At 37.8% G+C, this 13,003-nt stretch overlaps 3 protein-coding genes across 7 annotated transcripts in view; 1 reads left to right on the forward strand and 2 right to left on the reverse strand.

Moving 5' to 3' along the window:
- LOC103514843 overlaps window positions 1–3,236 on the reverse strand; it is a 3,414-nt gene extending 178 nt beyond the window's left edge. Inside the window, exons 1-3 of the mRNA XM_008479756.3 lie at window positions 3,036–3,236; window positions 315–596; window positions 44–108 (exon numbers count right to left, since the gene is read on the reverse strand). Of these exons, the coding sequence (XP_008477978.1) occupies window positions 44–108; window positions 315–579 (330 nt within the window). The 5' untranslated portion in view covers window positions 580–596; window positions 3,036–3,236. The remainder of the gene's footprint in view (window positions 1–43; window positions 109–314; window positions 597–3,035) is intronic.
- Window positions 3,237–3,613: 377 nt separating this feature from the next.
- LOC103514840 (hydroxysteroid dehydrogenase-like protein 2) lies at window positions 3,614–8,889 on the forward strand. 5 transcript variants are annotated; one of them, XM_026827695.1, is made up of 11 exons: window positions 3,614–3,963; window positions 4,282–4,445; window positions 4,630–4,725; window positions 5,010–5,127; window positions 5,315–5,401; window positions 5,573–5,691; window positions 6,245–6,445; window positions 6,942–7,184; window positions 7,448–7,579; window positions 7,890–8,117; window positions 8,342–8,887. In XM_026827695.1, the coding sequence occupies exons 1-10, from the start codon at window positions 3,950–3,952 to the stop codon at window positions 8,000–8,002; spliced, it is 1,287 nt and encodes a 428-aa protein (XP_026683496.1). In that variant the 5' UTR covers window positions 3,614–3,949; the 3' UTR covers window positions 8,003–8,117; window positions 8,342–8,887. The 5 variants fall into 5 exon arrangements, with proteins under 5 accessions (XP_026683496.1, XP_026683497.1, XP_026683494.1 ...); XM_026827696.1 differs by lacking the exon at window positions 5,010–5,127 and having other exon boundaries at window positions 3,950–3,963; window positions 4,630–4,843; window positions 7,890–8,041; window positions 8,493–8,889; XM_026827693.1 differs by lacking the exon at window positions 5,010–5,127 and having other exon boundaries at window positions 3,950–3,963; window positions 4,630–4,843.
- A 256-nt stretch (window positions 8,890–9,145) lies between these two features.
- On the reverse strand, window positions 9,146–11,758 carry LOC103514845. Its single transcript, XM_026827697.1, has 4 exons — window positions 11,721–11,758; window positions 10,898–11,304; window positions 10,356–10,665; window positions 9,146–9,167 (listed from the first exon to the last, which is right to left on the reverse strand). Exons 1-4 carry the CDS (start codon window positions 11,756–11,758, stop codon window positions 9,146–9,148), a joined length of 777 nt encoding a protein of 258 aa, XP_026683498.1.
- Window positions 11,759–13,003: the final 1,245 nt, after the last annotated feature.

Here is a 13,003-nt window from a genome sequence, read left to right on the forward strand (position 1 = left end):
CGATTTTGTTCGCGGATTTCGCGATTTTGTTCGCGGATTTCGCGATTATGTTCGCGCCCAGATTTTTGTGTTCACCTCCAGTTTTCCTGTAGGAGTCCAGGAGTTTTCCTGGAATAGAGAAACAAACACATTGTCAGTGTGCAAATAGGTAGGTATCTACAGGCTTTTTGTCTTGCATACAATGAAACCTCCTTTAATGGACACCTTTGAATAGCAGACACAACATAGAGAACTAGGCTATTTAATTAGATTCCCATGAGAAAAGTAGGTACTTAATTCAGAACCTGTAAATAAATGTGTGAGACAAGACTAACCCATGATGTTGTCCAAAGCTTCGGAGTCCAAATCTTCTTCTTCCGATGAAGAGAGGTACTCATTGTTCTCCAAACTCTGCTTGATGACTGATGAGAATTTTGCTTGAGCTTCGAGAAATTTGGGATGGACATTTTGGTTGGTAAGAGCTTTAGGCTGACTGGTTTTATCATTGCTTGTACAAGATGAGCCACTTGTTGCACTGGTTTCTCCGTTAGTGGTTACATCTCCCTCACCAGGGGATTTCTTCTTCTTTTTCTTCACCATGACTGTTTTGTAGCTACCTGAAAAATTGAACATTAAATTTCAACAAAATTTTGATTTGGTACATCTTTCTGAATATAAATCTGATTGATTTGTTGAACAAATGTGTTACAATGTCACTGTGTAACTGTTACACTGTAGTGATAAAAGGTTCTACCCTCCATTTGGCACCAAGGTGGAACCTCCTCACGTTAACCTCACCCAACTAGAGTGGGACTGAGAATGAGAAAAACCCAGCAGCACACAATCATTCACATAATCACCCATACAGATACCAACCACATTCAACATTTATTAACTTCAATGAACAATCAGGAACTGCATTCAACATGCTGATTGCCCAGAGCAGTAGGGATGGGTAAATATTCTCTGAGTCGATTCAAAGAGTCGAATATTTCAAAAGAATCGTGAATCGCGATTCTTAAATTCAAAGGTTTGCCAATTTTGTTCGCGGATTTGGCGATTTTGTTCGCGGATTTTGCGATTTTGTTCGCGGGTTTCGCGATTATGTTCGCGGATTTCGCGATTATGTTCGCGGATTTCGCGATAATGAAATGTTCGCGGATTTCGCGATAATGTTCGCGGATTTCGCGATTATGTTCGCGGATTTCGCGATAATGTTCGCGGATTTCCCAATTTTGTTCGCGGATTTGGCGATTTTGTTCGCGGATTTTGCGATTTTGTTCGCGGGTTTCGCGATTATGTTATTCGCGGATTTCGCGATTATATTCGCGGATTTCGCGATTATGTTCGCGGATTTCGCGGATTTCGTTCGCGGATTTGGCGATTATGTTCGCGGGTTTCGCGATTGTGTTCGCGGATTTGGCGATTATGTTCGCGGATTTCGCGATTTTGTTCTGATTCTTTGAAGAGTCGCGATTCTTTGAAGAGTCGAGGTTGTACCTACGTTGCCGTGCCCTGTACAACTACAAACTACTCAATCTCATTGGTTACGAGAGTGATCCTGTGTGCTGTCTCTCTCTCACTACAAAAGAATCGCGATTCTTTTAGAGTCGATTCTTTGAGTCGAATATTTGAAAAGAATCGAGTCGTGGTATTCGAATATTCAAAAAGAGTCGAATATCCCATCCCTAGAATATTCACATCTACTTATTCAAGTCAAGCTCCTACCAAATTACCTGTGAATCATTTGACCAGTTGTGGAATATAGGTGCTGTGACTAGACCATGACCTCAATATACAACGGGAATAGGGCTTTCTTCAACATGTTTTAATGGGAATCCTCACTCAGGAACTGGCAATCTTAAGATTGGTTCTGATGTAAATTCATAAAATGATAAAATCCTTACCTCGGTACTAGGTAGAAGATAAGCAGCTAGGGATCTTTTGCTATCAATGAAAGTGTTTGGTTCAGCGCTCTGAGATTTAACAAGACTCTAGAGTACACAGGAATTCACACTGGATTTATTTACGTTTGAGTTTTGAGTACCTAAATCCAAACTTTAATTAAAGTTAAACTTTCAAGGGAAAGGACGAGAATCAAAAATTCCAGAAACCCAGGATCCCCAATCCCGTTTTTTCCAACTTTCAAAAAAAGGAAAAAGTTGCTTTCGCGGTTTGCTCACTTCACAGAGTTGAGTTGAGAGGTTTTTTTTTAAATGGCGTAAAAAAAACCTCTTTCGAGATTCGAGTCCGAGCGGTCCGAGCCCGAGCCCCGACTGCCCTGAGTTCTTTTCAAATAAAATAAATTTGTTGAACTCTGAATGCTCGGAGACTGTACGAGTGTACGCCCTGTACGGAACCGCTTTCGAGCATGTTCAGCGCAGAAAAAATTCTCGGAGGGACGGACCCTGCTTGATAAATATAATTATGGTCCAATTTTGATGTAATTTGGTGACCATGTTTTTAACACAAAGGTACATACATAATTCGCTCATCACATTTTAGACCTGACCAGATTTTTGAATTCTTTTAGAGTCGATTCTTTGAGTCGAATATTTGAAAAGAATCGAGTCGTGGTATTCGAATATTAAAAAAGAGTCGAATATCCCATCCTTACACAGCAGTGCTTCTTGTCACCACTGCAGCACACTATTCAAAAATAAAATCTCCTTGGTACACAGTTTGAGAAGCACTGGCCTAGAGTCACCCAACTAGACACCAACCACACACAGGATTACTCAACTTCAGTGATCTATCAGACACTGGTACTTTCAATCACTGGTGAATCTAATTTATGCTGAGACCACATTTTGTCACATGGTGTCTCATGTGACATGTGACAAGAAGTGTTAGAGAACACTGACAACTGACAATCCATTGCCAGAAAACAGTCAGGAGTCAAGCACAGGTCTCAATCTCAATGTAGACTTCACATGGTGGTTGATTATTGGGCATTTTCAAGTCTCTCCCCTTGCGCAGAGGCCATCTTTCATTTAAAACCAAGGGGTAGAATAGTTGTCTCACCCCGGAAGAAAGATGACAAACTTCCAACTCACCTGTTTGTGTTTGGTGTCAATCTAAAGATTAGAGGGTGTTCTTGGTTTCTACCATTCCACTTGGGTTCCTCTGAGGTAAATGCAAGGACTGGAGGGAAGGCAAAAACACCTTCATCACCAGTCACCAAAATGGGAAATGGCCAAACGCCAATGCCAAAGCCAAATCAGTACAACATACTACAACTCAGCCAAAAAGTTGATTTTTTAAAATTTTATCAAAACAGTGTTGCCAAACTGCATATCTGAAATACCGCACAAATCTAGAATTTCCGGACACTCAATAAAAAATAATGATGTCCATGTTTCAAGGAGATTTTCATATTTCATATTTCATTCAGTCAGTCAGACTTCAATTTATATTGACATTCAACAAAAATACCTAGGTATATTTAACTTCTAAAATCAGTTTAATAGGTTTTAAATATTTTAAATTACATTTATTAATTTTACATGACCGTACGCCAACGAACGATATTTCCAATATTTCCATACGTTGTACCGAAGATATTATTACCGTATCTGTGAGCTGGCAACGTTGTATTCGTTGGTTCTCATCTGTCGTGTTCACTTTTTCGATGGCTAGTTCTGTGATTTTTTGTGGAATTTTGTGGCGGAGTGATAAAAAGTTGATAAGAGAAACTAGACTAGAGGCTGGTACAGTTGAACCCTGAATTTCTCTATAGAAATAACGGAACTTTGAACTTCCTTGATTCTCGCTTCTCACACTTTTGCCATACTATACTGAATGTAACTATTTTCATGAAAAATAAGATTGATAGAAACAACAGAACTTTAGTTATCAGTGCTCCCCGCATACTTGATACATAACTTCCTACTGTACAAGAGAACAACCTACATTCCAGTTGATTTCGGATTTCTAGCTTCTATTACTTTCACATTGGGTGCTTAGAATCATGATTAATACTGGGTAAGTTTAATTAGATTTCATTTTTTGACATGTTGATTGAATGGATACCTAAAGAAAACACCAAACCTGTACAAAGGTACCTATACCTGTTGAGTGAGTGTTTCAGAAAACATCAAAACATGTTTCTATATTTAGATGGTTCTCATCAATTGCCTACATCATTTGGGTACTTTGTTACTTGCTTAGCAATAGATATTAGCTTGTCTGCTGCTAAACTCCTGGATTTCAATAAAATAAAATTGGTATTTGACCACCCTAGTAGGAGCTAGTGTACAAGCCTGTCACAGATCATTGAATTTTATTTTTTATTATTTTCAGGAAACTTAGTGGCCTAACCATCTTCATCACTGGTGCTAGCCGTGGTATTGGCAAAGCCATTGCATTGAAAGCTGCCAAGGATGGAGCTAACATTGTAATTGCTGCCAAGACAGCAGAACCTCATCCTAAGTTGCCAGGAACTATTTACAGTGCTGCCAAAGAAGGTAAGATTATTTACTTGGAAGTTCTTGGAGCAGCAAGTGTTTTTCTCTTGACACTCCAGATGCTTTGCTTTTTTTTCCAAGTTATCACATTGAAGTCCTACCTCTCTGTCATACTTACACCTAATGAAAAAGATAAGTAAATCAGTAAGTCCTTACTAATTTGATATCCTTTGCAATCTTACAGTGGAGGATGCTGGCGGTAACTGTCTCCCGTGCATTGTTGACATCAGGGATGAACACGCTGTCCAATCAGCCGTCAATGCTGCCGTTGACAAGTTTGGTGGTATTGACATATTGGTTAATAATGCCAGTGCCATCTCACTCACAGATACAGCTAATACACCACTGAAGAAGTATGACCTCATGAATCAGATCAATGCCAGAGGAACCTATCTTGTGTAAGTTTCACATTTCAGGAGGGTAAAAAAAAATTGACTGCAAGAGTTATAGGCAGATAATAACCTCAGCTTCTCAAGAAAATTAAAAAAAAAAAAAAAAAATCTAGCAAAGCTTCTCAAGGGCTTGAAATTCAATCAGCTGTCAATGCTGCCGTTGACAAGTTTGGTGGTATTGACATATTGGTTAATAATGCCAGTGCCATCTCACTCACAGATACGGCCAATACACCACTGAAGAAGTATGACCTCATGAATCAGATCAATGCCAGAGGAACCTATCTTGTGTAAGTTTTACATATCAGGAGGGTAAAATAAATTGACTGCAAGAGGCAAGAAACCTTGGCTAATAACCTTGGCTTCTCAAGAAAATTACAAAAAAAAAAAAAATCTAGCAAAGCTTCTCAAGGGCTTAAAATATGTAGATCTTCAAAATCAATAGGTACCTATTTTTTATTTGTCTCTCTTTTCCAGGTCCCAAAAGTGTTTACCCTACCTGAAGAAAAGTAACCATGCTCACATCTTGAACATCAGTCCCCCTCTGAATTTGAACCCTTTCTGGTAAGTACAATAGGCTCAGAGACCCAATAGAGCACCAGTGCCTATTGTTTTAAAATATCCACTTGGGGGAAAAAAGAAAAAAACATCACTAGAAAGCTAGAAAATCTTTTGAGTAAACAGATTGGAGTGGAAAAAATCTAAACTTAATGTTCAATCCCACTGATTTTCCAGGTTCAAGAATCATGTTGCCTACACAATATCCAAGTATGGAATGTCTATGTGTGCCTTAGGAATGGCTGAGGAATTCAAAGGAGATAATATTGCTGTCAATGCCCTGTGGCCTCGAACTGGTAAGCATGTACTCATTAAAAATACTGTCTTAATGAATATTTCATATTGAGAAAAAAAACAGCCTAGTTAAGTTGGAGGGTAGTGTGTCTGCTTTGTAAAGTCGGAGGTTCGATTTCCGCCCCCAGGCAAACTTTATCTTAAGCAGATAAGATTCGTTCTCAGAACAGCTGTCTTTCTCATATTCTGTCTTTCTTCTCTCTTTGATTTTGGAACTATAAAACTTCAATTGTTACAGTTCTCTCTATCAAACCTCTTAAAATAACAATGAAAATATTTCGTTTCACAGCCATTTACACAGCAGCTATTGAAATGCTCACGGGTGGCTCAAAAAAAAACAGCCTAGTTAAGTTGGAGGGTAGTGTAAAGTCGGAGGTTTGATTTCCGCCCCCAGGCAAACTTTATCTTAAGCAGATAAGATTCGTTCTCGGAACAGCTGTCTTTCTCATATTCTGTCTTTCTTCTCTCTTTGATTTTGGAACTATAAAACCTCCGTTGTTACACTTCCCTCTATCAAACCTCTTAAAATAACAATGAAAATATTTCGTTTCACAGCCATTTACACAGCAGCTATTGAAATGCTCACGGGTGGCTCAGCCGATGCCAAGGCCACGTCTAGAAAGCCAGAGATCATGGCAGATGCTGCCTACTATATTCTGAGTTCTAACCCACCCAGTCTGACTGGGCAGTTTCTCATTGATGACGAGGTACTGAAGGCACAGCATATTGATCTGGAGCAGTACTCATATGTTCCAAGTAAGATTTTTTTTTTATATTTATGTAGATTTTTCCTTGGTTTCTTAGTCAGTTTATCTTCAAATGTAAATGCTACTTGTAGGGCAAAAGCCAGAAATTCGATATTATCGCGATTTAATCCAATTCTGACCTGAGTTATGGCAGGCACTGCCTAAGTGCCTAATCCTCCTGTGTTTATTTTGAGGGATTTTATACTCATTTTATAATGAGCGTAATATTATTTAGTATTCAATCTATGCCTTCATACATTCGTTTTATAATGCATGTAGTTTAGTAGAGTATTTATAACCCATTTCTGTTTACCATTTCTGTTTATCTAATTCTTCCCCTCCTCAGACGCAAACCTCGCACCAGATTTCTTTCTGGACGACAACCAAATTTCCGACATTCAATCTATGCCTTCATACATTCGTTTTATAATGCATGTAGTTTAGTAGAGTATTTATAACCCATTTCCGTTCGCCATTTCTGTTTATCTAATTCTTCCCCTCCTCAGACGCAAACCTCGCACCAGATTTCTTTCTGGACGACAACCAAATTTCCGACATTCCCTCACACCAATTCATGCAGCACACCAAACCTGCAGCTGCCTCCCAAACCAAAGCTGCGCCAGCAGAGCCCAAAGCCGCCAAACCCAAGCCTGAGGGCCCCGTAGAACAGGTGTTCTGGGCCATTGAGAATAATCTGAGCCCAGAACTGATTGGCAAAACCCAGGCTGTATTCCAGTTTGATATTAAAGGTAAGATCTGCCAGCCCAGTTAGCTTGGAGGGTAGGCGCCTGCTTTGTAAGCGCTAGGTCGTGGGTTCGATTCCTGTCTGACTCCTGAGACAAACTTAATCCTAAACAGATAGGGTTTGTTCGCGGGACAGCTGGCCCCATTCTGCCCTTCTCTCTTTTTCGGGACATGCTTTTTTTTAGAGAAATATGGTTTCTAATACCCAAGGGAATAGACAGTAAAATTTTATTGCTAAATGTGACCATTTCTGTTTCTCTCCTCCCAGACGGAGCTGCTGAGGGTTCATGGCATATCGACCTGAAGACAGGCTCAGGATCATCAGGCAGGGGAAAACCTTCCTCTACCGTGGATGCTACCCTCACTATGACTGAGAAGAACTTCATCGCTCTCTTTGAAGGTAAGTTTTCTCTTTATTAAGGGATTTAAAATCACTGTATAGGTAACTGCTAAAGTTTTTAGTGACAGTTACGCTCCATTCGACGACAATCTGGATTTGAACTGGCACGAGTTATCTTGCAGTTCAAATTAATATTTAAGTCTACTATAAATAAAAATATGAAGTGCAGTAGCCCTTCGCATCGCCAAGACAGAATGAGGGAGGTATTGTGAATATTCGATTTGGCAGAATATGTATTACATGATCTTTGTTTAACCTAGCAACTAGCAACTTAGTGAAATTAAACATAACTCTGTCTCTTTTCCTACAGGAAAGCTGAAACCCACCTCTGCATTTATGACCGGAAAATTGAAGATCAGTGGCAACTTGCAGAAGGCAATGAAGCTAGAGAAGCTCATGGGAGCCCTGAAGTCCAAGTTGTAACCACGCCACTGGTCGGCTGGTGGGAACAAAAAGACTGAGGTAATTCCAGTGCCTGATTCCTGAATCGCGTTGTACAAACGGCTATCGGGCATTTTTAGCTAAATCCCCTATAGGGGTGAGCTATTTATTTCTAAGGAAGGTCACAACTTTGGGTCGGTGTTGTGTTTTGTTTTTTGGGGTCTTTTGGGCCACCAGGAAGCTATTTGCCATGATTTTTTTTTTTTTTTTTTTTTTTTTTTTTTTTTTTTAAACTTAGACTGAGGTGATTCCAGTGCCTGATTCACTGAATCGCGTTGTACAAACGGCTATCGGGCATTTTTAGCTAAATCCCCTATAGGGGTGAGCTATTTATTTCTAAAGAAGGTCACAACTTTGGGTCGGTGTTGTGTTTTGTTTTTTGGGTCTTTTGGGCCACCAGGAAGCTATTTGCCATGATTTTTATAACTTCATTCGCCTGTAGCCTCTCTCTAAACTACAACTGTGTTTTCAGGAATTGGTCCTGTTGTTGTTTATTGTATTTACCAGATTGCCTAGATGCTAACACAAATCATAGTTCTTCCTGGAGGAAAAAAATCAAGTGCCTATAAGTGGGTGTAGGGTAGGGTGTTGTCAATTATTTTGTAATTTTCGTTTCCTGTCATTTGTAACTTTTTCTATCATACATAAAGGTTGTACAAGAAAGAACTTTTTACTACAGTCTGGTAATTTTATCCTGGGATATGATGGGTATGTTAGATTTATGTACATATTACTCATGGTATTCGGATATGTGAGTGGTACAAACGGTTCTAATTTTTATATGGATTTTATTAGTTATTAAGAAATATTTATTATGTATTTTATTATCTATTTATTACACGTACACCATAATATTATTTAAAAAATTATCATCTGTATTTTATAATCTCTATCCTTTCTCCATTTAAAATTGAAGGAAACAACTTCTCATTTGTTATGAATTACGTAATAATTTCTTTTTTATTATTATTATTTATTTAATATAACGAAAAAATCAACTGTAAAATTAATATAATTTTGAGATTTGGGGTGTATAACTAATGAACATTTCGAAAGTAAACTACAACTGTGTTTTCAGGAATTGGTCCTGTTGTTGTTTATTGTATTTACCAGATTGCCCAGATGCTAACACAAATCATAGTTCTTCCTGGAGGAAAAAATCAAGTGCCTATAAGTGGGTGTAGGGTAGGGTGTTGTCAATTATTTTGTATTTTTCGTTTCCTATCATTTGTAACTTTTTCTATCATACATACTTAAAGGTTGTACAAGAAAGAACTTTTTACTACAGTCTGCTTATTTTATCCTGGGATATGATGGGTATGTTAGATTTATGTACATATTACTCATGGTATTCGGATATGAGAGTGGTACAAACGGTTCTAATTTTTATATGGATTTTATTAGTTATTAAGAAATATTATGTATTTTATTATCTATTTATTACACGTACACCATAATATTATTTAAAAATTCTCATCTGTATTTTATATTCTCTATCCTTTCTCCATTTAAAATTTGAAGGAAACAACTTCTCATTTGTTATGAATTACGTAATAATTTCTTTTTTTATTATTTATTTAATATAACGAAAAAATCAATTGTAAAATTAATATAATTTTGAGATTTGGGGTGTATAACTAATGAACATTTCGAAAAATTAGAATACGAAAATCATGGAGTTCTGTTATGAAAGTTGCCTGTATAGGGGAAATTTGAGGTCGAAATTGAAAAGAGGAAATTGAAATTGAGAACCCTTAAAAAGAGATAAGATGAAGTTTTTTGGAAGGTACTTTTTAATTGAGAAAAAAATCAGATCGTTTCAAATCGCTTTAGGCTTTTAGAGGTATTTGTTTTTTAATGACTGACAATAGATAACTAAATAAATATACAAAGATAGTAAATTTTAATAGAGACTCAATATGAGTTACAAAATGTTACAAATTATGGTGGATAATTTAAAATCGGAATGGCAAAAGGGAATGTTTTAATGTAAGGTAATAATCTAACAATGTTGATATTAATAGATTTCTGGGTAGAACTACTAGGTGAGCCTAATGCTTGAGGCATTTTCTACCACCTAGCCCTTGGAATTTTCAAATCAATTTCTATGCCTCAACAGTTATAGGGTCGTTCCTAACCAGCCGTAATGTAATGAAAAAATTGGAAACTATAAAACAAGGAAGACATTTTAAATACAACTCAACAAATACATTAAAACTCAAAATATGGTATGTAGTCTCGAAGTAGGGAGTAAATAAATTCATTTGGGGTTTGAAAACAAAAAATCAGTTGCTAAGGAAAAGTGAACCTATTTAAAAAATAGAAAATTAAACACAGAGCGGCTTCAAGTTCTTTGGAAAACTCGGCGTCACTCTTCCGATGTTGATGCCCAGGGAGAGGTAACTCAGGAGCTTCCTGTTCTGTGACAGAACGCTTCCTAGCGAATGTCTTCTCCAGTTCCATGACCAGAGAAGCATATTGGGGCTGCTCACTGGTCACGCGGGGTGAAACACTTCGTGGTGGTGAGGGTCTGTTTGTAGCACTACTGTTAGACCTGGCAGAGTCCAGTCTTTTCCGATAGATATGTGGCTCGGTCAGCTTTTCCAAATGATCGTGCACAGGCTGGGATCGAATGTCTTTGAAATCTGAAAGCAATAATATTTTTGTTAGTGAAAGAGATCCTTCAGGCCAGAGAAAGTACATCATGAGATCCAGGGAACGTCAAAAGTTCATAGTGATGTCGGACTCATCTTGACACAAAACAATGTTAAAAGCTATTTGTGTCGGACTTTCATCACAATTAACTGTGTTTTACATTTTCCGTGAACTTATGGAGTGGATCTCTGAGATTCTCTTAGTGCAATGATTTGTGAATACCTTGTATGGAGCTTAGTTCCGAGTCGGAGCCACTCTCGGAGTGTGCCACAGGTGACGGAGTTCTCGAGAAGCTAGTCATGAAGTGGAGTTGCCGGTCTGCATTGCCTGCATCCTCCACAATAACTACCGGAGTCGCAGCACTAGGCAGTGGAGAGTTGGGATGTAGCGTGTTGGGGGATTTGACCAGCGGCTTCGGGGATTTGATCGCGCCGTCTGTCGCCGCTCGAGAGTGCCGCTTGCGTTTCAGGGTGATGGTTTTGGGTTGGTCCGCGGGGTTTTGGCTGGAGTCGAACACCCAACTTTGGGTGTAGTGCGCCGGATGCAGTTTGGTGTTGGGCTCCGGATGGCTGCCTGGACGTAGACTCGAGTTGGTTTTCACCTGGAAATCATTGGGAGTGAAGAGTGGGCTGTTTCATTACAAATTTTCATCAGTAAATGGTTTCTTCAATTTAAATTAATCCCAAGGGTAAGGTAAACCTAGACTCTTGACAAATGGAGTGTGCCTGAAGGCATGTGATGTGTTCCAATCCACTCGACCCCAAATGATTTTCCAATTCCCAAAATATTGTCCTATGAAAGAACAACTACACGCGTACAGAAGACATCTTTTTGTTTCTAGTTCAAGTTCTTTAGAGGACTTTCATTGTACTTGAAACAAATTAATGAAGAAGTGCCTACATGAGTAGATATCTACATAACAGTCCTAATATAATGAGCTCTCCCCCGTGAACTATTGAACCCGCATTATCTTCCTACGTCAAATAAAATCCTCCATTAACGCGTGGTTCAAATCTAAACTGTAAAATAATAAGTTTATTCGAGCATAATCTGCACGTTAACAGGAGCATTAGAGATAAGCATTCTTCTGACAAGTAGCCCTGGTATATTTTTCTAAAAGGACCCCTATTGAAACACCCAACGAATTATAATAAATACGAGTACATAATATACCTAATTGATGATATAAATTCCGTGGAAAGTGCATTGACTTTGAACTTTTGGTCTTCGAACAACGCAGCTAACGTGTTGAGACCGCTCGTCAGCAATCAGAATCGGAAGTGGGAGTCTGGAACTTTTTAGATGCCTTCATGTTTTGAAGCGTGCGTTGTTCAATGTCCTGGTACTTTTTAATTGAGGAAAAAATCAGATCGTTTCAAATCACTTTAGGCTTTTAGAGGTATATGTTTTTAATGACTGACAATAGATAACTAAATAAATATACAAAGATAGTAAATTTTAATAGAGCTCAATATGAGTTACAAAATGTTACAAATTATGGTAGATAATTTAAAATGGGAATGGCAAAAGGGAATGTTTTAATGTAAGGTAATAATCTAATAATGTTGATATTAATAGATTTCTGGGTAGAACTACTAGGTGAGCCTAATGCCTAAGGCATTTTCTACCACCTAGCCCTTGGAATTTTCAAATCAATTTCTATGCCTCAAGAGTTATAGGGTCGTTCCTAACCAGCCGTAATATAATGAAAAAATTGAAAACTAAAACAAGGAAGACATTTTAAATACAACTCAACAAATACAATAAAACTCAAAATATGGTATGTAGTCTCGAAGTGGGGAGTAAATAAATTCATTTGGGGTTTGAAAACAAAAAATCAGTTGCTAAGGAAAAGTGAACCTATTTAAAAAATAGAAAATGAAACACACAGTATTTTCCTATGCTATTATACTTGATGAGTTTATACACCAGTGGAAATGAAAGGAAAAAGTCCAAGAATATTTTTCAGCATTTTAATTGTGTATCGTTTGTACAAGAAATAAATATCCCTAGAACATTTCGTAAAAATTGAAACACGAAAATTACAAATCATATACACAGTTTACCTCTAAATAATTCATACGATAACAAGCATAATAATGATGTGGATGCCTCAAACCTACTTGCTTCATCCTATTCAATCACATAAAAAGCCATGTAATATTTTATATCAGCCTCTTTGGCAACGCAAAACAAACAGAATATACAAACACAATAAAATCATATACAACTTTTGGTAACCACTGAAGAAATTAAAAGAAAATTATCGATAAAAAAAACTTGGGAATTTTGGAAACATTACTTTCGTGGTCTAATCGACTTTTGGAA

The sequence above is a fragment of the Diaphorina citri genome, unplaced genomic scaffold, assembly GCF_000475195.1.
Source record: "Diaphorina citri unplaced genomic scaffold, Diaci psyllid genome assembly version 1.1 scaffold1232, whole genome shotgun sequence".
NCBI classification, from domain to species: Eukaryota; Metazoa; Arthropoda; class Insecta; order Hemiptera; family Psyllidae; genus Diaphorina; species Diaphorina citri.

Coding starts and splice junctions, on each gene's coding strand:
- LOC103514840 (XM_026827695.1), top strand. Junction 4,446..4,629: donor TTACAGTGCTGCCAAAGAAG/GTAAGATTATTT, acceptor GCAATCTTACAG/TGGAGGATGCTGGCGGTAAC. Junction 6,446..6,941: donor GCAGTACTCATATGTTCCAA/GTAAGATTTTTT, acceptor TCCCCTCCTCAG/ACGCAAACCTCGCACCAGAT.
- LOC103514845 (XM_026827697.1), bottom strand. CDS start 11,758: ATGCTTATCTCTAATGCTCCTGTTAACGTGCAGATTAT. Junction 11,305..11,720: donor CCTGTTAACGTGCAGATTAT/GCTCGAATAAAC, acceptor GTAATGAAACAG/CCCACTCTTCACTCCCAATG. Junction 9,168..10,355: donor AAAGAACTTGAAGCCGCTCT/GTGTTTAATTTT, acceptor TTTTTCCTCCAG/GAAGAACTATGATTTGTGTT.